The sequence below is a fragment of the Clinocottus analis genome, unplaced genomic scaffold (assembly GCF_023055335.1).
Source record: "Clinocottus analis isolate CAN_PGR_092001 unplaced genomic scaffold, fCliAna1.0.p SCAF_9, whole genome shotgun sequence".
Lineage (NCBI taxonomy): Eukaryota > Metazoa > Chordata > Actinopteri > Perciformes > Cottidae > Clinocottus > Clinocottus analis.
Genome location: NW_027176251.1, coordinates 16,746,954 through 16,771,271, shown reverse-complemented (window position 1 = coordinate 16,771,271; position 24,318 = coordinate 16,746,954). Strand labels below are relative to the sequence as shown.

Genomic DNA, 24,318 nt, shown 5'->3' with positions numbered 1-24,318 from the left:
AAAAGGTTTGATAAGAAGGGTCGCCTGTCAGGTCGATAAAAAAAAGTCTCCAGCCATGCAAGCAGCTGTGTGAGGCTGGACACAAATTGTATTTTGATCTAAATAGTGACATTGTATGCTAACATGCTCACAATGGCAACGCTAACATGCTAATCTTTGGCAGGTATGTTTAGCTTTTTAGCTAGCCATCATTTGCTGACTGGCTAGCATTGAACACAAAGTACAACTGATGGGAATGTCATTAGTCCATCATTTGGTCATGAACCAAAGCGTTTGACAAATTACATTTTTGATCCTGAAGTTCACACTAGAGGAAACGCTGAGGGACAAACAAAAGTTTGAATTTCTTCTTGAAATGGGACATTTCATTGCAGTCCATCCAAACGCCAGAGGAAAGCTCCGTCATATGGTTACCATGAATGTCTGCGTAAAATGTCATGGCAATCCAATGAACAATTGTTGAGACATTTCAATCTGGACTTAAGTTGTTGACTAGCTGACTGAGCTACATTGCCATCCCTGGAGCCACAACAAGCTGTTTACAGGTGGAAATCCCACCCGCTGGCTGTGCATAAGGCAGCATCTTTAAATACACTTTTGATGTAATTCATGTTGTTTTGCCATTGCTTTCTTACACCATTATTTATTTATTTTTCCCATACTAATTCCGTAACATGAGACCTCTAAATTTTCTGAAGAAAACTTCATAAATAACTCCAACTTAAGGAGGGCATATAAGGTATGCGGTCAGCTGTAGAGCTGGCTCAGGGAAGAGGACGCCCCTGCCTGGCATAGTCCCGTGGGAAATCTTATTTGGGCATGGGACACAAGCTAAGGCCTGATCACCCTTCGGCTGGCCACCTTTGATGAGGGTGTTTAGTGAGTAAAGGCCGAAACACCCACTGATTCGAAGGCACACTACTGAGGATGTGTCCCAAAAGTGACATCATAACCCAGCTTAAGTAAACCTCCCATGCCACTCTCTCAACATCACGACGAAGCTCATGTGAGTGCATACCATCTACTGGCACAATGGACAGTTTTTAACATCTCGTCCCGTGTTTTATGATTCTGATTATCTGGACTAGTCCAGTGACCGCTGTGAAAGGACAGCTGACAACATAGGAAAGTCTGTGTGACAGCTTGGAGAGACAGCTGACCGGAGGGAATAGACCCCACTGGGGCTGTCATGGGCTAGCTACCCATGTTGGCAGCCTCCAACGCTGCTTCAGTATGTTGGAGACACCCGCTAAGTGCTACTGAAAGTCAACAAAGTAACATACCCCTAGAGCCTGCGAGAGCTGGGGCGCAAGATGGCTCAACGACTGACCACACGGTTAAGGACTCAGGAACGGAAACGACTACGAGAAGGAGCACAGCACATGAGACAACCGCAACAGCAGCAGGACACACACTTCAGGTGTGCAGCTGTGGTTGGGAGAGAGTAACATCGGCAAGGGGCTTAAAGATCCATCAAGGTAAGAAAAGGTGCTTGGGAGAGCAGAGACAGGGACCTCGCATTGACCAGTACTTCTTACGAAGCGGCCAGTCAAGTCAGTCGAATGAAGCACAGCGACGGGACGCAAACCAAAGTTCGCAGAGCATCAACACCCCTGTATTGGAGGAGGATAACACAAGCACCAAAATACCGGTGGATGAACTCACCCAACCACAGAGACCTATAAAAGAGGAAAACATCAAAGGGCACAGACCGAGTGTCAAGTGGCCCAAAGCTGTTGAAACAAGAGAGTGGGAAACGATCAATAACGACCTGACAAAAATCTTGGAACAACAGGTAGGAACAGCAGAGAAAAAGCTTGAAAGGATGGGAGACATTATCTACCTCTACGGAGAAGAGCGCTTCGGAGTAAACGAAAGGAGAAGTGGCAAGACACCACCCGCGCCAGCCAGATCTAGGAGGCAGCAAAAAATCGAGATACTTGTCAAAGAGAGAAGGCAGCTCAGAAAGCAGTGGAAGAAGGCCTCTGATGCAGAGAGAGAAGGTCTCATGCTACTCCAAGCAGACATTAAGTGTCGGCTGGCAACTCTGCGAAGAGCGAAAAACTTAAGGAAACTTCGTAGGAAGAAGGAACATTCAAGAACACGGTTCTATAAGAACCCCTTTAAGTTTGTCAAAGACCTCTTCGCAAAGGAAAAGTGCGGAATCCTAAAAACTCCAAAGCCAGAATTGGAAGAACATCTGGAAAAGGTCCACCAGGACACGAAAAGGCATGAGCAGATAATCATCCCACATGACATCCCACCTATTCAACCACCAGAGTTTCATCTGGACACTGACCCTCCGAAATGGAAGGAAGTAGAGAACGTTGTCCGACGAGCAAGAGCGGCCTCGGCTCCTGGGCCTAATGGAGTTCCATACAAGCTCTACAAGAACGCCCCGGATGTTCTACGCTTTCTTTGGAGGCTCATGAGGATAGTGTGGCAGAAGGAAATTATACCAAAGGCATGGCGAAGGGCTGGTGGTGTGCTAATCCCGAAAGAGAAGGATGCGACAGACATCAGTCAATTCCGACCAATCTCCCTTCTCAACGTCGAAGGGAAGATCTTTTTCAGTATTATAGCACAGAGGCTGTCCACTTACCTGGAAAGGAACAAGTACATTGATACATCTGTACAGAAAGCAGGCATTCCTGGCTTCTCTGGTTGCCTGGAACATACTAGTATGATCTGGCACCAGATCCAAACAGCTAAGAAGGACAAGAGAGACCTCTATGTCATCTTCCTCGACCTGGCCAATGCCTTTGGCTCAGTTCCCCATGAACTACTCTGGGAATCATTCAACTTTTTCCATGTACCAGAACCCATCACTGCACTGGTAAAGGATTATTTCCAAGACTTGCAATTGTGTTTCACAACACCTGACTTCACAACAACTTGGCAGCGCTTAGAAGTGGGCATAATGGCAGGCTGTACAATTTCCCCCTTGGCCTTCACTATGGCTATGGAAGTAATCATCAGGGCATCCAAATGGGTGGTGGGTGGTGAAAGAACTAAGGAAGGTCTCCGTCTCCCACCTATCCGAGCATACATGGATGACATGACTACACTGACCACCACTGCAGCGTGCACCAGGCGGCTACTTGCAAAACTGCAGGATAACATCAAGTGGGCCCGCATGAAAATCAAGCCAAGCAAATCCCGAAGCATCTCCATAGTCAAGGGACAGCTTAAAGATGTGAGGTTTTGCATTGGAGGTGACCCAATACCAACGGTGTCTGAGCAGCCCATCAAGAGCCTGGGTAGATGGTACAGTGAAAGCCTCCGGGACAAAGATCAAGTGCAGCAAATAAGGCAGGACATCGCTGACGGTCTTGAGAACATCAACAAGACCCTACTGCCTGGGAAGCTCAAGCTCTGGTGCCTACAGTTTGGACTTCTCCCTCGGGTAATGTGGCCACTCACCGTCTATGAGGTCCCAATAACAACAGTGGAGAAGATGGAGCGAACCATTACATCATACGTAAAGAAGTGGCTGGGTGTCCCACGATGTCTGAGCAACATCGGCCTTTATGGCAAAGGGGTCCTTGAACTACCTCTTACAAGTCTAACAGAGGAGTACAAGTGCTCTAAAGTTAGACTTCAGATGACATTGAAGGACTCCAAAGACCAGACCATTAGCAAGGCTGCACCCCCCCTACAAACTGGACGGAAATGGACATCATCCAAGGCTGTGCAGCAAGCAACATCAGCCCTGAGACACCAAGACATTGTAGGGAATATCCAGCATGGAAGAGGAGGCTTTGGCCTGGCAGCAAGCAAACCAACGTTCCATAAGGCGACAACATCTGAACGCAGGAAGCTGGTGGTCGAGGAGGTGCGCAGACAAGAGGAGACTGCAAGAAATGCAAAGGCTGTCTCTCTTGCAAAACAAGGGCAATGGACGCGGTGGGAAGGCCTGGAGAGGAGAAAGATCAACTGGAGTGAGCTTTGGAAAATGGAGGCAAGCAACATCAGCTTCATCATAAGAGCTGTTTATGATGTACTCCCATCACCAAAAAACCTACATCAATGGTATGGCGAAGACCCGACCTGCCCCCTCTGCCCATCTCCAGCGACTCTCAGGCATATAATGACAGGTTGCAAGACCAGCCTCTCACAAGGCCGTTACACCTGGAGGCACAATCAGGTCCTCAAGAGTCTGGCTGCAGCACTTGAGACAAAGAGGACTGCAACCAATTCATTACCCCCAAAAACAAGCAAACCCACTAAAACAACTACATTCATCCGGGAGGGACAGAAAAGGCCCAAGCATCCTCCTACGACGCCAGAATCTGGATACCTAGCCATGGCCCGGGACTGGAGGATGCTTGTCGATATTGGCCAGCAACTAATTTTTCCATCTGAGATTGCTGTTACCAACCTTAGGCCAGACATGGTATTCTGGTCCCCTTCAAGAAAGGCTGTGTACATTATAGAGCTCACAGTCCCGTGGGAAAACTCTGTTGAAGAGGCCTACGAGCGTAAGAAACTGCGTTACACAGAGCTGGCAGCAGACGCAACTCAGCGTGGCTGGAATGCAAAAGTCTGGCCAGTTGAAGTGGGATGCAGAGGATTTGTGGCTTCTTCCACCATCAGGTTGCTGAAAGAACTTGGAATCCATGGACAGGCTCTGCGGCAGAACGTCAGAGCACTTTCTCAAGCAGCTGAAAGAGGCAGCCAGTGGATCTGGATCAAACGGAAGGACCCTTGCTGGGGTATAACTTCATGACCCTCCCACCCCTACCCAACCCAATTCAGATCCCTCCAACTTAAGGAGGGCATATAAGGTATGCGGTCAGCTGTAGAGCTGGCTCAGGGAAGAGGACGCCCCTGCCTGGCATAGTCCCGTGGGAAATCTTATTTGGGCATGGGACACAAGCTAAGGCCTGATCACCCTTCGGCTGGCCACCTTTGATGAGGGTGTTTAGTGAGTAAAGGCCGAAACACCCACTGATTCGAAGGCACACTACTGAGGATGTGTCCCAAAAGTGACATCATAACCCAGCTTAAGTAAACCTCCCATGCCACTCTCTCAACATCACGACGAAGCTCATGTGAGTGCATACCATCTACTGGCACAATGGACAGTTTTTAACATCTCGTCCCGTGTTTTATGATTCCAAGTTCATATTTATATTTACCCATACAAACAGGTAATCATGTAATCTTAGTTATTTCTGCAAGTGGCTCCTTTCTAATACAAAACAGAGCAATGATCGTCTCATACTCCTTGCCAAAATTCAAATGCTCTATTTAGCAGTAGGATAATACAGTTTCACGCATTCTCTGCTTTCAGCTTCTCCAACGCCAAAACGTTCTACTTTTCTCCGTAATATTATAAACTGCATATCTTTTGGGCTTTGGATTGCTGGTCCAACAAAAACAGACATTTGGCAAAAACACATTTTCTGACATTCAATCGACTTAATGGTTAATTGAATAATACAAAATAAATATATCACCAGATTAACTCATAATGAAAATAATCACCATTGGTTGCAGCCCGACATGCGACAAAAAGGAGAGAGAAGAGAGAGAAGACATGGAGGCTGACTGGCTGTATGGGCCTGTATCCGCAAAGAGCGTAGCAGGTCACATAAAGGTCACAGACATCTGGCCTTTTAAACACCTTAAAATGTTTCTGGCAATAAAACGACGCACATCTGCATACAGCTACACATCTGTCCACAAACATGCATGAGTGCTGCTTGAAATGCACAGGATGTGTGTGTGTTTACCTGAGGCCAAGAGGACCCAGAGCCACGGCAGGCAACAGAAACATGAGTCATTTTTGGAGAAAGAGAGGCAATGGGGCTGAAAGGTTGACCCGGCAATATGACTGTTGGAAAACAACTTCATGAGATGGATCAAAGCAGACAGGCACACTGGCAGTAATGCCTAATCTCTGTCAACAGGAAGGTTATGAAAAACATTTCAGGTTCAGCTTGCCATTATTCCTCTCCTCCTCCAAACCCTCATTTTCTGCCATTCTGTGTTTGCAGAGGAGCTGTCGACCTCATGACCTTTGACCCTGACTAGTACAAAGAAGTAGAGCTGCCGCAGCGGTGGTTATGCCTTTTTAAGTCAGAAAAGCACGCACACATACACACACCAACTCCTCTAAGAAATTCCATCACAAAATTTCCAGAACCCAGAGCTAATCTACAGTATCCCATGATGTCAGGAGTCGTGCTGTTTTAAATCCATCATCACCATCAGTTCAGATAGCGATGATCTTTTCAGAGCGAGGATTTTTAAAAATTAAAAAAAGAAATTGCTAAATGGGTCTTTGAGAGTACGCAGCAGATGTGTTGAAATACTACATTATTTTCCATGTACCCAAAGAAAAAGACTCCTGGGATATAAGAACCTGTGGTTAGGAATGCTATATTCTTCCTCAGACTGATGCTTATAGAGTTGATATATTGTGTGTGTAAGACTACTGCTGCTGAAATACCACAACGGATAGCGGTCGTCTGATTTTCTAGATGAGAGGAGGGCCACAAAGCATTGAGCTGCCATGTCTGTCTCTTCCTGTAAGAGAGTGTGGCGAGAACAGAGAGGGTAAAGAAAACAACCTGATGGCCTGAAACAGCACCACCGCTGACCTGCAGCCCAACACAAAACACGCCCCGGGGAGTGTGGAAAGGCTGCCAGGGGCCGGCAGGAGGACAGGCTGCTTTCCACACCATGACCCCAAAACACGGACCGAGCCCCATGAGGAAGCCGGCCTCCGATTGTTGACCCGTGTCCACACAAAACACCAGCAGTCACCATTCTTCACCTCCCGGTACATAACCTTAATCTGCGCCGTGCTGGACGTCCTCTGTTAGCAAACCCGCATGCGGTTCGACTGACAGAGTGGACACAAATCATTGGGAGAAGACTGTAAAAATAGTGTTAAAGGTCAAAGTCACGCTATGAGATGTCTCCAACGAATTAAGCTCCCCTGAGAAAAAATTCAACACAGAGGGTTTTTCCACACGATTTTCTAAATTAGTTTGAAAGGGCCTAATTGGAGCTGAACGGCGACGACATCTGTAAGTGTGACTCTGGCCAGAGGCAAGAGGTGAGGTAAGGTTACGCCGCAGCTTTGGAGCCAACACACATATCCACTGGCTACATAATCTAATACATCAAACTATAAGGTTTAGTTAAAATGAACTGTTCACCTGCACTGGAAGGAAATGAGACTTACAAGACTTATAGTTTATCCATCATTTCCATCGGCCTGTTGGACATGCCACTAGCCCCAGAAATCTGTATCTTGTTTTATTCTGATTTATTACTTTCTCATTTACCCAGAGCTGTGGGACATTTAAGACGCACCGTCTTAAAAATTACAGACCAAGAAAGGTTCTGCAAGCCATGTGAGGCTGAGCACACGGAGCGATAGTGGGACACATTTAGCTGACGCCACCCTCACAGATCACAGTAGCACCACACACACTCACGTAGCGATGACACGTTCTTGAATTTCACTTTGGGGATCAATAAAGTAATTATCTATCTATCTATGTATCTATCATTCTGAAGCGCTCAATAGAAAGGTTTTTGTACAGGCACAAAGTGGACTTGTTCCGAGAAAAGCAAGACACTGTAACTTCTTGCACGGTGTGGAACTTATGGTATGTAAAAGCAGAGGGATGTCCAAGATACAGTCTGTCTGCTGGAAAAAGAAACAGGTCTATACGGTGGGAGGACTCCCTCGTGGAGCTCCATGGCTTTTCAAAACAGGTTCAAACGGCAGCATCACTCCAACATTAACACACTGGATCCCTCTGCCAGACCAGCTGCTGGGATGTATGAGATACATTTTCATGAAGGATGGGAACTTCAACAGGCTTTCACCGAAGCTAAGGCGGGCAGTCGCCAAGAACAACAGATTAGCATTTCTAATTTTATCATAATCGGGGAATCAACTCGTCACTTGGTCAGAGTTCAAATAGTCCCTTACGAACAAGTGACGAGGTCGAGACATTCACAAAATATCAACGTGAACATATTACTGAACACATTGTGCACTTATACAAGGTGAGTTGACTAACTGAGCTGTGGCCCAATACAAGACAAACAAGAAAATCAACAAAACAGCAGCTCCTTCTTTGTTTGAGTTACTGCTTGTGTGACGCTTCTTTTAGGACTGCCTTTAGGGGTTACCTCCCCTCTGGCCTAAGTTCAAGAAAGAGTCAGTATTCTTTGTGTTTTTCAGTAACACACATACCATAATAGATCATAAACTGAGGTAAATAATCTAGGGAGAAGTTTTCTCATTGACGTCTATATAATCAGACTTCTTCTTACAACCAGAGGAGTCGCCCCCTGATGGCAGTAGAAAGAATGCACGTTTTTGGCACTTGCACATTAGTTTCACCTGTTCAGATGCACACTACTATACATCTTAATAAACTTTACTTCCCTATATTAGTGTAAATTAATTCTCAGTGGAGTGTATCAAACAGACCAACAGATTGGACTAATTACTTAACAAAGTAATACATTGCACAACGACATATTTGAATTTGTAATGAGTGTCAATAGTCAATTTGGCAAATCATTGTCCAATATATTGGTTTGGGTGTACACATCCGTCTGTCATCATATCAGGTGGAGTATCCTCTGAGGACGAGCACAGCATCAAGTGAACCAGCTCAGCACACGCACACAGCCATATAGCACACTCACAAGGAGACAGAGTCATTTCTATGACTGGATGTGGTATCTGACCACACGCTGTAGAAAAGGACTGACAGCACAATATTTTAGCAATGAGACCACTGGTTTCAACTTTCGTGCTTCCTTCCCTGAGTGGTATTTAATAAGTAAATGGCTTTCCATTAAAAAGGAAGATAGTTTTTCCTGTCATGTATTATCGCAAATAGGGACAATCATTTTGCACACAGCAAATTTGATCACATTCACAACAAAGCGAGATGTTTCTCCAGTTGGTTACCTCCACGTATCCATACAGCAGTAAGGCAAGTCAGTTTCATTACTTCATACCATTGATTTTGTTCATTTGGATCATTTCCAAGTCAGTGAAGCCACAGGAGTGAAGCGGTTTGCATCACAAATGACACACTCATGCTGCACCGCACGAAGCAGCCAAGCGTCTGACTAAACCAATAGAGGAGGAGGAGAAAAACCCAGTAAGAACTGGAGGTCTGGCAGTGCCAATCAATAACCATGTTCATGGTTCAGCCTGAGCTGACGCAAACTCTGCCCATTTTAAAAATAACTAAATGCAATGGAAAAGATGATCGTCAAAGAAACTAAATATGCAACAGACCTCTGGGAAAAAGGCTCTGTAAACACTAAAAGAACAAAATAAATAGAAACGTCGAAGGGACGCTGATGGCGGGTGAATAATTTAGCATCAACTCAACAAACAGTCCTCCAACCCATAATCCACCTCTCTCAGTCTCTAAGCACACGTAGCCTTTAGTTCCCTGTGTTTGTTCAATCTCTTGTAGGATGGCCGAGGGGTGTTTTCCTGCTGGGAGTAAGATGCAACCGGGCCCGGTACTTTTTGTTCAACACACAGCTCTCATCACTTGGAAATGAAACATGACGGTCAGGAATTCTCTTTCCACTCTTTCTCTTTCCTCTCTTCATCCAGTACGACTCTCTGAAGACAATGCACTCTTCTTCTTCCTCTGCCGCCCACCCTCCATGGCACGCTCAGACTTTGACAGGATTCTGTCACATTACAAGTATTCAACACGAGTCACAAGCAAGAACCAGTTCCAGTGCTTTGCTTTGGAAAGCCATAACCCACCCCCACCTCATTCCACTGCAGCCCACTGAATTTAGCCCGGGCTTCCACACACCAACTAATCTTCCCTCGTGAAGCTTTTCCAGACTTGGCGGAGAGGGAAAACTCTGGAGAATTTGAGGCCAAAATGAGCACAGTTTAGCCAATCTGATCGGCCTTTCAGCACTTCGGGTAACACGCTGAGACAAAACACACAAAGGCACGGAATCTTCTACACAGGATCACCTGCAGGTGATGAAAATCGCAACCAGACAGCATGAGGTTCTGTCGCCCTGTCATCTACTGGAGCTGTGCAGGCAAAGGAGAGACAGTTGAGTGTCCAGACAATTGCTTTGGACACCAAGCTTCTCTCTCAGCCAGCCCTGCATAACTCGAGGGTCGAGAAACAGCAGAAAAAGGGCCTGTTCCAGCACCACGGCCCTGCTAAAGGAATCAGAGGCGAGGACCTGATGAACCCAACCGGCTATTAGAGGAGTTCCAGCCCTCTTGCAAGCAGGTTTTCCATTCATTTCCCTACGTTCAATGGCGATGACGTTTCGTGTGGGTTGCAAAGTCACATTCAAAAGCAATTGGGTTTTACCTCTGCCAGCAATTGTGCATTTGCAAATGCTGCTCTGTGTAAGCAACAGTGGTCAGGACCGGATTGCACAATGCATATACAAGAAAACTTCCAAAGGGTCAACTTTTCATGAAAAACAAACCGAAGAACATTGACAAGACAGGTTAAGAGAATGTTGTAAAATCATTTCACACGGTATGGATGGCAATGATGTATGGCCCATTATATTCCCTTTGACACGCGCAGAAAAATGTGTATTCAATTTCAGGCATGTCTGGGATGGTGGCAGCCGAGCCGCTTGTGTCCACTGAAGAACAGATGGAGAAATGTTTTTAGAGTTTCCAATTCTTCAGGGCTTACAGCTGAGGAGAAGATTCACGTACCTTATGTCAACAAGGGAGAGGCTCATATTTTACAATACAATATAAAGACAAATGCACTTTACTCTCCAATTTACGCTTCCAGTACCATCAATGATAAGATACCTGTGGTATTTGGTACCAGCTCACCTTGGCGAGTGGGTTTCATTTAGTGGTTAGCTCTGGTTAAGGTTTGGTTAGACAAAGGAAAAGTTCATGTTTTGGTTACCAACAAAGATTTTGTTAAAAATTAGAAACATTGGAAGTATTATGCTGATTGGTCAGAGAGAATCAACACATAGCACAACATGGGACATCCTGCACAAACCCACCATTTTTAAACGTTTATAAAGACCGCAATTTTGTATTCCCTCGACTTGGATTTTTTTTAAATGGCAGTTCGTATTAACTACTACACCATACACTAACCTGGACACACTATCTAGAATTATGAGTCACATCTGGTTAGACAACCTAGAAAGTTATAGTCCCTCCCCACCATTTGCTGTTCTGAGCTCGGTGCTCTCTAATGGGGGTGACGAGCTTAGACACAAAAATATACAAATTCCACATTTACATAATAATAATTCCATTAGAAATAATGAATAAATATTACTTTTTCATAAACGCTGGTTATTTTTTCGAAGGATGCCACATTCATTATACATGTATTCTGTACTCATAATCCATCTTTTTTAATTCTCTCATCCGTCATACAAGAGGAATGTGTTCATATAAATGTCAGCGACATTTAGCGTTCACTGATGTTACGCCGACGCAAAATTCAAAGGAAATATTCAGGATGCCAGAGGAGAGGTCTCACGTAAATGAAAACCAATCAACCGAGATTCATAAAGGAGAGTCACCTGGGGTCAGATCCCATTCCTGTGGAGAGGTCAGAGGTCAGACAGAGTCAGTCTACAACACCACCAAAACCAATCGTCTCGCAGTGAGATCATCCATAATATCCAGAAGTCAACTATTGTGTTTATTAATGGCCATGTCAGTGACTCCATGTATTCTCTCTGTGGAATTAAGAGCTAAATTGTGCATCCAGACAACCTCTAGGCATTCATAATAATGTACAGACATTTTTATATGACATGAAAATGCGGAGCCTCATACATGGGGGAATGTGAGTGCTATGAAACAGCAGGATGGTTTCAGATATCCGCCTTCGAATCCAGCGTGCTCTGCCAAAATATGCTACATTGTATATATATCACATATGTCACATTCATACATCATGTTATTACAATTCATCGGTTGGGATCAAATAGGGTTTTAACAAGACAAATTAAGTTTTTATTTTATTGTTCGAATGTGTGAAATTCTTATCATCTAACAGGCAATGTTAATCTGCGCCTTGGCATTATAAACACTGACAAATAAGCACATTTTAACTTCTGAGTCAAAGCCAAATAAGTCTTTTGCACAGTGCATTTCGATTTTTCACTCATTTTCACAATTACAAAGCCTGTAGAACTGACTGAATTAAACTTTTTTTTCCTGCAACGTTCAACTGTTGAAACAAAAAAAAGGGTTTAATGAACAGACCACAATTGTTTATTTATTACTTATTCATGCTGTGATGAAAAAAAGAGAAGCAAAACAAAGTTTTCTGATTTACATTTGTTTTGCTTTTTTGCGCTTCTTTTTTGCATACAGCATTGTTTTAATGGTCTAAATCAGTCAATAAAATTATGTAGATAGAAATTAAGTAGATAGGATGCTTTTTTGCAAGTCCTGGACCTGGGGTGACAGGGCCTTCTCAGCTGCTAATCAGGAACGCCCTCCACATCCGTCTGGCTCCCACCCTATCATCATTCAAACAAGCCCTCAAAACCCACCTCTTCAAACTCGCCTTCCCCTGTTAAACCCTGCACCCTACTCTTCACCTGCTAACCCCTGCACCCTACCCCTCACCTGCTAACCCCTGCACCCTACCCCTCACCTGCTAACCTTTGCACCCTACCCCTCACCTGCTAACCCTTGCACCCTACCCTTCACCTGCTAACCCCTGCACCATACTCTTCACCTGCTAACCCCTGCACCCTACTCTTCACCTGCTAACCCCTGCACCCTACCCTTCACCTGCTAACCCCTGCACCCTACCCTTCACCTGCTAACCCCTGCACCCTACTCTTCACCTGCTAACCCCTGCACCCTACTCTTCACCTGCTAACCCCTGCACCCTACCCTTCACTTGCTAACCCCTGCACCCTACTCTTCACCTGCTAACCCCTGCACCCTACCCTTCACCTGCTAACCCCTGCACCCTACCCTTCACCTGCTAACCCCTGCACCCTACCCTTCACCTGCTAACCCCTGCACCCTACTCTTCACCTGCTAACCCCTGCACCCTACTCTTCACCTGCTAACCCCTGCACCCTACTCTTCACCTGCTAACCCCTGCACCCTACTCTTCACCTGCTAACCCCTGCACCCTACTCTTCACCTGCTAACCCCTGCACCCTACCCTTCACCTGCTAACCCCTGCACCCTACCCTTCACCTGCTAACTCCTGCACCTTACCCTCAACTAAATGACTCATTCCTGTTGCAACTTCTCCAGTTTTCTTTTGTACAGAAAAATGTTGTTTTTTTGTTTTGTTTGCTCCCTTGTCTTTCTATATTTTGTTTTGGTCTGTTTGTCTGTATTTAGAAAAGCAATATAAACAATTTGTATTATTTTATGTGTGTGTGTGTATAAAACAAACAAGCTAAGTACCTAAGTATGCTAAGTATCATTGCTAAAATAAAAGATTTCAAGTATGAAAGAGTAATATAGCTATCACTCCTGATTACAGTCACTGAATAATCTCTCTCTTGTTCTTCCCTTGCAAAAGGTTGTGTTAAAATTTAATAAAATGATGTTTGTAGAGAATGTTTTTCGTTTGAAAGCCTGTTGACTGATCCCACAGCTCACACGGCCCTCGAGCGCAGACTGTTATCTTCAAGATTTGAGTTTCTAAATTCGGGCCAAATGCATGACAGGTTTACAAGTGTTCACAGCCAAAGCTGAGCTAAGAGCTGATGGAGCTGTCAAAACAAAGTAAAGTTAGCTTTTAGCGCTTTCTTCCCACATACATTAACTACAGTGGGAGTTTTAAACTGACTAACAAGAAGCAGAGCCGTTAGGAGATATTAGTGTCAGATACTGTAGGCCTCATACCATTCCCAGAAGTATGTTCTTATCTAAGTGCAGATATAAAAGTGGTGCTGTTGGTCTATGATTAATGTCTGATCTGTTGACTTGGCTCTTTTAGTCAGAGAGGAGTGTCCCATGTACACATAAGCTGACCCAGTTCAAGACAAAAGTTTCATCGGTCTGCTCGGCTAAGATTGGAAACCATCATGCCTCCATACAAATGTTTAATGGTTTTCTTAAAATTCCCTTTGAATTTCTCAGAAAGACAACAAGTCCTCCATGAACAACCTTTGTTGTGATGTTTAAAAGAATAATTTATTTACTTATGAAGTGTCTGTGTTGCGCTGGGGACAGGAGGCAATTAGCTTAGCTTAGCATAAAGTGTGCAAGAACAGGAAAAAAGCCACTCTGCAGTTGCACTGTGTCCATCTTTTTTGTAGCTTCCACTTGGTTGGTGCTTTCAATCTGGCAACTCATTGCTAAGTTTTTATAGTGATTGACGCCCAGCAATTTCCCAAACACAACAAAGTGGGTCTCCTTAGATTTAGCCACCACCATACACTTCTAGTGGGTCATGAGTGATGATTGACATGATTATTTTTGTGTGACTTTGGGAAAATCTTATTCATTTGAAAGCAGGTTCGGGAAATGTTGCAATCTTTTCTCTGGCCGGCGATCTGGTGGACAGGAAGACCACCTTAGTGGATTTTTCATGATGTGAAGATAGTGTATACAATACAAAAATGCAAAAGCAAAAAGCAATAAATCAGGATAGACATGATTTTAACCTGTAGTATTTCATTGCTTGCTTTATGATGGTCACAAACTGGTGGTTACAGTTCACCTATACCGTAATTTACCACCGCATTACAAGGACATGGCACTCCAGAAGTTGATGTAATGTGTGAAGTCTTCCTGCACGGCCAAAGGCCAAAATTGTATCGGAGTTGAAATGCCACACCTGGAAAAATTGACAATGTACAGTAGTAAATCATCTGTTGGTTGTGCTCAGCAACAACAAACTGTCAAACTCCCTCATCTCCACTAATCCTCAAGCTTCAGGCCAACGCTGAGCTCCATCAGACTGTTAAATTGTGGCAGCAGTTTGGATCTGATGGGGCTGGTGTTGCATTTTTTGTCATTTGTGCATCATTCCAATCGGCCATAATGTGAGCTTTACACCCGACTCGGAACGGAAAGCCAGAGATTGTAGATCGAAAGTGCCAAGAAGGTTGGACTGTGACTCGGGGAAATTTTGGTTTTCGAACTTTCCACTCAATCCAGGGCGAAACAAAGCTTGATAGAAACTAATGAGACATTTTTCCATGCGTGATGCTCGAGGGTTGTATGTGTATAACTCTTTCAACTCTTGAGTGTAAGGGAATACCTCTCTGTTTTTTTATGTTTTTTTTCCCACTATTGGATCTGCTGTTGTCGGGAAGCCGTTCAGTTGCACCACTTTTCTCCTCACACCGCGTACCCGCGTGCAGCTGGGGCTCCTGGGAAACACGTCAATAATTGAAACGACAATGACATTGCCGGCAATATTCAGATCGTGGCCACAAATCCGTCCACACATGTTCAGGATCCCACCTCTGACAGCATGTGTGACTCTCCGTTCACCCCACATACATCCAGGCGTCACACACACACACACACACAGATGCGTTGCATTACGTCGTGCGTACCCTTCTGGCTGCAGGAACGAGGCCAGCAACATGAAGAGACTCTGCTGAGGAGCTGGAAACCTTCCTACACAAGCTCATGACCAGCCACAGCCAACATGTGCTTTGGCACCCGAGCAATATGCACACATGTCAGCCTTGACAGGTGTGATAAAGACATGATCTAGTTTTTATTTCAATTTGAACTTCTCTTTGAGGATTTAAAGGGTCCCTGCAGTAACAGTTGTGAAGGAACGATAACATCGTTAAAACTCACAGTGCATGTACGTACTAAGTGGTGGAAGTGGCCAATGTTTTCGAACATATGGCTATCCCATAAGGTATTGCATTTAACTCACTAACCTCTCTCACTTCTAGGTTTTATAGTTCTGCCACAGTTTCTGAACACAGTGAGATGAAGCCCTGTAGTTCAGGTTATTACTGTAGGAGTTGGTTTTGGCAAATGTTGCACCAACTCCTTATGTACTCAACCCTTTTGTCATTCTACACTTGTTTCGCTCACTTATTCTAAATTCCCACTTAAAGGTATGAGAGAGGCTCTTAGTTTGATGCCAACTTGTGTGAAATATGTTGGATAGATCATCCCCTGCACACTGCACAGACACCGAAGAGTTGAACTTTAAAAGTACGAACCAGGCTGAGTGTGATGCACTCAGAGTATCAGATAAGCTTCTGCAAGTCGTTATTTCCAGTGTGGGCTGATGAAATATTACTACTGCGCATGAAAATGTGAAGGGTGGAGATGGTGTGGGGATAGCAGCCAAACAAAGCTGTGCTCTATAATTTTACTCTTAGTCAGGGAAGGAGTCTTATATTAATATACCATTAGCAGCTCCAGAGAAGCCAAACTCAAATTAGAAAATGATTCTTGGGCAATTATTGGAAATGTTCTTTTTTGTATCAAGGCATGTATTTAATTGACAGTTCACAGTCTGAGTCTCTTTACTGACCTCTATGACCTTCAAGGCAAGGAAACGCAACTCACCAACTGCAACCATTTCGAAATGTAAAAGCCATTATAATATGGGAAACACATTTGTGGCCAGGCAACCTCCTTTCGAAATATGACATTACACCTTAAACATAACCTTAGTACACCAAGTATCTGGTTATTACAATTTATGATTATTTCAATAGGCTCACATTGCGATATCTGTGTTACAGTCAGGCAGCAACCTAAAAAAGTGAAGTTGATGCTTAAGTGCCTTGAACTTGCATTCTTTCTACTGGCTATAAAGGGGAGACTCTTCTGGTCTGCAGAAGTGTGATCGTATAGAAGTCTATGAGAAAATGACACTACTTCTTTCTTGATTCATGACCTTAGCAAACATTGTAAACATGAGTTTATGGTCTCAATTGCTGGTTTTAATTCTTCTTTAATATAACATGATGTTCATTTTGTAAATTATTGTCTAATTGAGAGTAAAATAGATGACAAAGCAGGCTATGTGTTAGGGGCGTGGCTACCGGGTGATTGACATGTGGCTACCACAGTCTTGTCAGGTCATGGAGTCTAAATCTGTGTTTTTGTCTTACAACTTTAACCCTTCGACAGTGTGTTTTCTTTTTTATGAATGTTTGGTCGCTCAAAGATGTCTTATTCAGCGTTTCATTTTACTTTCCTCCGACCTCTCAAATCACTTTTGATTGCAATTAGCCAAGGTGGGCGAAAAAAACAAAATGGCGAGGACTATAGCGATGGGCAACATGTAGAGTTCGAGCCTTCAAAATCTTGTTGGTCATGTGACCCTTGCCTTACCTGTTGTAGCATCCTGTCAAGACTCTCCCAAACCCTGTAGCTGACAGTGCAATGTGCAGACTGTTTTATTGGCTGTGTTATACAACAGTGAGGACCACACCATCACCCAAAGAGACCAAAGTAACAATGCAGGTATGTTTACATGCTTTAATGCTTAATGTGCTCCAGTTACCAGTTAATTATCTAACCGACAAGCTGAATTTAGACATAAACTTCTTCCCGCTGAATAATTGTTTGGTTCTTTTTCATCAAGCTGAGATGCACGATGAGATGTGTGTTCTTGGTTATAAGTCAGTCAATGAAGCTGGGACCTGACCTTTAAACAGGCCCTGGGCTGGATCCAAACTGAGGCCAAACATCTCCAAAGTGAGACTGCAAGGTAGGCTTTTACGTAGGCTGACTGCAGTCAACCCAACCAAAACCTACACAAATGTTTCCCATGATTTGATGATTGTTTTTGAGAGACACAATGGGAAAAAAAGTATTTTATCCACAGGTGCCAAACCCAACCACTTTGCTCGGCCATGCTACACCACTCTAAGTCATGGAGAGTTCTGGCATTTTGAATTAGTGAGGGTGACCAGCACTACAGGTCACAGACAATTTAGGTAGTCTTATTTGTGTAGTTATTTAAAACATTTATTTAGGTTGATTACTTTCTGTGTTTACACTGTAAACTGCTGTGGATTTTAGCTGATTATTCCAAGGGATACTGCAGGAAAACTACAGTTAAACTGTACAGGGCCCTTAAGTTTCTTTGCTTTCACTGGCTCTAAAACGTCTTCGGACATGAGCTCTATTTTGTTGAACATGGTCCTCAAAGTCTAGAGTGAAATTAATTCCAAATGTTTGCCACGTTCCTCATGAGGTCAGTGTAATTCCAAACCATTTCTCTCCTCCCTACTTCAACAGACTATTCTGAGCGTCTCTTATGGTCTACCAAAGAGCAAAAATGCGGTAAAACAAATACATCAGCAAAAGACATGCAATCAGTCATTATCAGAAAACAAATTCTCTCTGGGTTTACGTGGAATAAGTAGTTTTTTCTTATCCATTCAATAATCATGTGCTTATTCATGATTCAGCAGTCAAGGCTATTTCCTACTTGCCCTGGACTCTCATCAATCTAAAGAAAATAGTTTATCTCACACACTGGCAGCGTAACGCCGTGTGTGGGCCTGAATGGGGTGAAATCACAGCTCCGAAGCCCCTAATCTGCAAGGCTGGAACACTTCATCATCCTGCATGTGCCACTTGAGAGGTGGCCGAGGCAGCTTCGGATGATGCCTTTCATTAGGCTATTATAACCTCCTGCAGCTCACCCTCATTTTAATTAAAGTCCTAATCATGCCTGCACTCAAGTTAGATTACAGTAAATCTTTTATCGAGTGGATAATGAATGAAAAAGCACTTCAATTCTTTCATAAGTTATTACCCTTACACGGATACATTACAGCCTGATACATATACCACACATACTAATCATGAGGCTACATGTTGATATTAAAAACAATTTGGTCTCTTTTCCTCAGCCAGTCCTTAGGCTATGCTCTTTTTTAGGGCCACGGGTTTCACTTTGCAGGAGTTCCAATCAGCTGACTGAAACGAAAACATGGCGGCTATTCTGGGAATGCTAACGAATATTACATTTTAAAGGAGCTGGCTATATTGTACTCATTTGTATCTAATACAATGTATATTTCTTTTCATTGTTAGCGAAACCCATACATTTTTAGTTTCAGATCCTTTACAAAATGGAATTAGCAGTATTTATCAAATAGATGTATATATGTCATCTTTAGATTTACAAGCAGGAATACCTCTGGCCTAAATACGGGAAAAAGGCAGAAGATAAAGAGAGCATCTGGGCTTTCCATGAAATTATCTCTAACACTTACTTTCCTGCTCCTGACAGGCAGCTGTTGTGGAGTCGCTGACCCTTGACCCTAAACCAAGACTCCACTAATGGGCTACTGATGATCATCCATCTCCATCAGTATGATGGATTGGTTTGTGTCACTTACCTCGAGAGCTCCTTGAACAAGTGAAGTGTTACTTTAAAAGCGCCTATTAAAAGTTTATTTAGACTCTCGGTAGCAGTGCACCACAGAGGGCACAGGGACACTGGACGTGATTGAAGGACACCTAACTACGCTCGTGCAATACTTGGGATCATTTTCCCGCTACAAAACATTATCATTTATCACAACTGACACTTTCAGCTGTCAAACAAAGTACACAACCCACATTTATGGCGAAAACAGAAACAAACTTTGTGTGATGAAGACAGACCAACTTTCTCTGCTAAACACTGCGTCCGCTCATGAGCTTACAAACCAATAAAAGTAAGCATGTCCGCTAATCTCCTGATGATGTGAATGTGTTCCTTTTTACAGCTCTGCTTCCTGCCTCTGCCCCGGCGAAAGATCAATGAATCAACCGTGTTTTGAAACTTAATGGGGCCTGACCTTTGGCCTCCAGTACAGAGCCTGGTGTCGGAGTGTTTAGTCTTCATGAAGCAGATTAGCTGGTAAAGTCAGGCAAGACAAGGAGACGCTGCTGCTTCCACACAGAAACTCTTTATACCTGAGAGCCAGTAAGTAGAGACCTAATCTGCTGCTCTGGTGGTCTGACTGGAAGACACACACACACACACACACACACACACACACACACACACACACAGTGGCATCAGTAATCCATTACAGTCATAACTAGAGGATACTGGAGACTAAAATTCCCATTGGGCTTAGATAGAAACTGAATAATATTTCACAGTCAGACACACTTAGCAGGAAGACCAGATCTGCTACGTCGAGATCACTCAGCAACGAGTTTAAAAAATGACATTGTAAACGTGAGTTTCTGATCTTGATCTCTACTTTGAAGTCTTTTTTTAATACAGCATGATGTTCATTTAGTAAATCATGGTCCCATTGAGTGTAAAATAGGTCATAAAGCGGGGTATGCTTTAGGGCGTGGCTACTTTATGATTGACAGGTCGCTTCCACAGTGTTGTCTGGGATTTGTCCACATTTTTACAGTGTGTTTTCAGTTCAACAAAGTTAACATTTCATCATATTGAACCATTAATGTCTGTACACAATGTTTAGCGAATCCATCAAGTTGGTGCTGAGATATTATATTCATCCCCGAGATGAAAAGTCAGAGGATCACTCATGTTGCTTGGATTAATCGCCCGGGCACCATGGATATGTGTAGCAGATTTCAGCAGAAGACATTCAATAGTTATTGGGGTATTTTCTTTCTTTTTTTTTTAACTCATGGTGGCGCTAGAAGAATAGTCAGGGGATCCCCAAAGTTGGTAAACTTCATCCTCTGTTGACCATCGACCTGCATCTGTAAAATCCTCCCAGATGCAATAAATGCAGACTCATATGTATCACAGTCTCAGCTTGTTCCCATGTCTCACAGACATGGGAACAAGAGAGAAACGACCTGGCCGAGAGAAACGACCTGGCTTAAATAGCGACATCTGTCAAACACGGTCGGCTGTGTCCTCGGTGTATTCCGCTAAGTGACCCCCTGGTGCACGTTTCCTAGAGGCTCAACTTCCAACCCCTGGGCCTCTGGCAGCAGGTCCTGGCCCACTGTGCTGTGACTTTGAGCGAGTCTATGAAATGATTCCCCCAGTCAGCTCAGTGTGAGAGGAAGGAACGCATACTCTGAATATTTTCCACATAGTTTTGCAGGGATGGGAGATCAGTGGAAAACAAAGCTGTATATGCATGGGATAATTTGGGTTATTATAATGCAGCCGTGGTCGGCATTTGTCATAAAAATGCTTGGACAAAATGAAGAAAAGTGGAGTTTCACAATTGATCAAAAGCATTTGTGGTGGTGAAATGAATGAAGCCATTATAGAATAAAGTGTTTACAGAAAATACTGGGACTGATATATTTCTGATTCCATTTTAAGTCGATACCGGTGGGTTTTTTTGTATAGTTTTATCACGTTAAATCATGCTCAATTGTCAAAATGTAGCTTGTTTGTTAACGTTTCCTACAATATTCATCAGTTTTAGTGAAATGCCACAAACAATATCTAACCACTACAAGTTGCTGTGGGGATTGTCGGCATATATAAATCCTTTTAATCACATAATCAAAGTCAAACTTTGCAGAGATACTGTTAACACGTAAGATTTTATAGTAGAAACATTTTTTTTGTATTTCCGGTGTTCTATTATTAACCAATAAACCAGTAACACATATACTGCTATATGAACCTCTTAACTAGCTTCACAAGTGTTTTCTGTATATTATACCTTTTGAAATGATTCAAATAGTCCTTGTGGTTGAGGAGATTCTGTATTTAGTATAGGTATGCAAATTTTTGAGAAAAATGTCTGGGGCCCAAGAGGGGTTAAACGAGTTAAAGAGTCAAGGATTAAAGCAAACAGCAGTAAGTGAGAGTGAGAGCATGTCACCGTCAGTTGACAAGGGTGGTCTTTCTCCTATTGGTAGTATTAGTGTAAAAACAAACCCAACACTTGAAACCACCTGGATATAAGGTTAAATGCAGGGAGGCAGGGTCAAGTGAAACAGAATGCAGCCTTGAACGCAGCACAGAGAATGAAAGCCGCATCAACTAAAGATCGATTAGTAGCTGCTTCGAGAGTGTTGCTGTCATGTAGACTTGGACCTGATGAACCTATTTGAAGGAAAACAGATACTAGCAGGAAGGTGTGTGTGTGTGTATGTGTGTGTGTATTTGAGTGTGTGTGTTTACAGTAGAAGAGGAGAGGAAACCAATGAACGCCTGTCTCCTAGGAGCAGAGCCAGATCCACTCAAGGTGAACCCCAAACTGATTTCTAAAGCTTACAGCGGTCGGCTGTCTGACCAAACTCCAGCTGAAAGGTCTACCGCAACCTCAAAATGTGGTTCAGATTTGAAAAATTCATAAACCAATTGCAACATAACTTACACATGCTTCAAGAGTCCTTGAGCTTCTGGTGTCATTGCAATACATCAAATTATTTCACAATTTCCTGTAGCTTTAGCAGATATGCTTGTAAACCTACAGGCTTTTAAGTTGGCCAATTTAATAGAGCCTCTGGCAAAAAATTGCATCATGAAGTTTCTAGAGTTCCTGCCTGGTTGCATGTCAACATGTTCATTAAATAACCAAATCTGCTGTCTGATGTATTAGTTATTTAGCAGGTTGGTTGAGATGACCAAGTCTAACTAAATGCATTTACAGTCTTTGACGGGGGAAGCAGAGATGTTTGGGTAAAGAGATGGTCGCTATCAGATCCACGGGCCATTAAAAAGTAGATCATGTGGACGTTTTTCAGACTCAAAACACGACTTTCTGTCTCAACAGCTTTGGGACGAAAACATTAGTAAACCCAATTAACATTACTTTTTGCAGAGTTTCGTCAGCAGTGTCTGCCACTACCACTGCTGTATTGTGTGATTGAATGAACGCAACCCAGAAATGGCCACCCCCCCCCTACCGGCCGGTTAAGAGTGGTGAGTAAGGGGTAATAAAAGCCAATAAAAGGTGTTTAGAGAAAGTGTGAGTCACCGCAACCACGAGAGGTCCTCGAGCGTGCAGCCATAACTGGACACCTAAAATATTATGCAGTTCCCTGCAGCAGACGGTAACGGAGGCTCAGTTTCTGCCGTCCTCAACTCATATCCGTTTGCATTTCTTCATCTCCAAACATTTAGATATGAACAAGTGGGCTGTGATTGGTGCAAAAGCCAGAAGCAGTGAGACATTGAAACCACACGGCCAGCAGAAAAGGACCATGATGGCTGTTCCTAAGTTCCACAACAAAAACAATGCAATGACATAAAATTAAAAACTTGAAGATTGACCAGGTTGGGAAAACAGAGAGGGAAAAACACTATCACCAGTATCCTTTTGGCCCTCTGACTGTTCACAGCCGTTTGTATTTTGGACTGCATTTTGGAAATACTTATTGTTATGTCAATGCTGTGAGTGTGTCTTACCTCGGACTTCTAAATATCAGGCCGTATTGCTGGCAGGCCAGGCCCACAGTTGGGGTGTAAATGATGGGCATGAACCTCTCGATGTCTGACATTAGCAGCCGGTAGAACAGTTTCTCGTTGCGGTCCTGGAGCCCCATCAGAAAGACATATCTGGGATTGACAGGGAGGAAAACACGGCATGTTAATCTTTAACATCTTGAGGACTCATACCTGCTGGAACTGTGCAGCGGTTTATTAAAGTCAGATGGTAATATCTGTGTGTTTGTGTGAGGTGTGCCAGGCCGGATCGAGGAAACTGCAAGGAAACACTTTGTCAGAGACTTGAGAGAGGCAAAGGTTAAAACCTACTAGTATGACAGTATGCCTGTATGGATATTGTTTGGTATGTATAAACCCAGCCGAAGCCAAAAGCAGTGAGGTTATGACAAAGCGAGAAAAAAAAGGACAGAGAACTGAAATGACTGGAAAAATACACAGAATAGAAATCAGCCCTTCAGATACAGCCTACACAAGCTCTTTGTTCTGTCGATTGCCCGGGAACTAAGGGTTTGCATATTACCCAAATTAAGCGGAGCGCGCCAGAAAGGGCTCTCCTCCTAATCAGAGAGGTTTCCATAAAGCCAGGAGCACAAGGTGCCTCTTGTTGAGGGGATAAAACGCATGCACATAGCAACCCTGCTATAGGTTAGGGAGCAGCAGCTGCACAATTCACGGTGGTGACAGTTGCACTTGAGCAGCACTGTTTTCATATTGATGAACTGAATTAGCTTCCGCCACGGGCAATTTACCACATGAAGGGTTTCCGTATGCCTTGCAGTATGGAGTAACACGTTCAGCCATAGAGGGGTTATTTGTACTGGACTCAAGTACAGTCTGTGTGTTCCCGTTCTGAACTGTTTGAAAATGTTTTTTTGGTATTTTTTTTTTTTACATTAAAGTCATATTTTTAATCCTGTAACCAGCTTTTTTCACAACTTTCAACTGCACGTCAAACCCCTGGGCTAAAGTAAAAATGCCAAACAGCTTCTCAAATCTAAGAATTTGCTAT

General features: G+C 43.5%; 1 protein-coding gene across 1 annotated transcript in view; it reads right to left on the bottom strand.

Moving 5' to 3' along the window:
• The window catches only part of me1 (malic enzyme 1, NADP(+)-dependent, cytosolic), a 72,742-nt gene that overhangs the window by 22,764 nt on the left and 25,660 nt on the right, over positions 1 to 24,318 (bottom strand). The window contains exon 3 of the mRNA XM_068569665.1: positions 23,271 to 23,420. Coding sequence (XP_068425766.1) covers positions 23,271 to 23,420 — 150 coding nt within the window. The remainder of the gene's footprint in view (positions 1 to 23,270; positions 23,421 to 24,318) is intronic.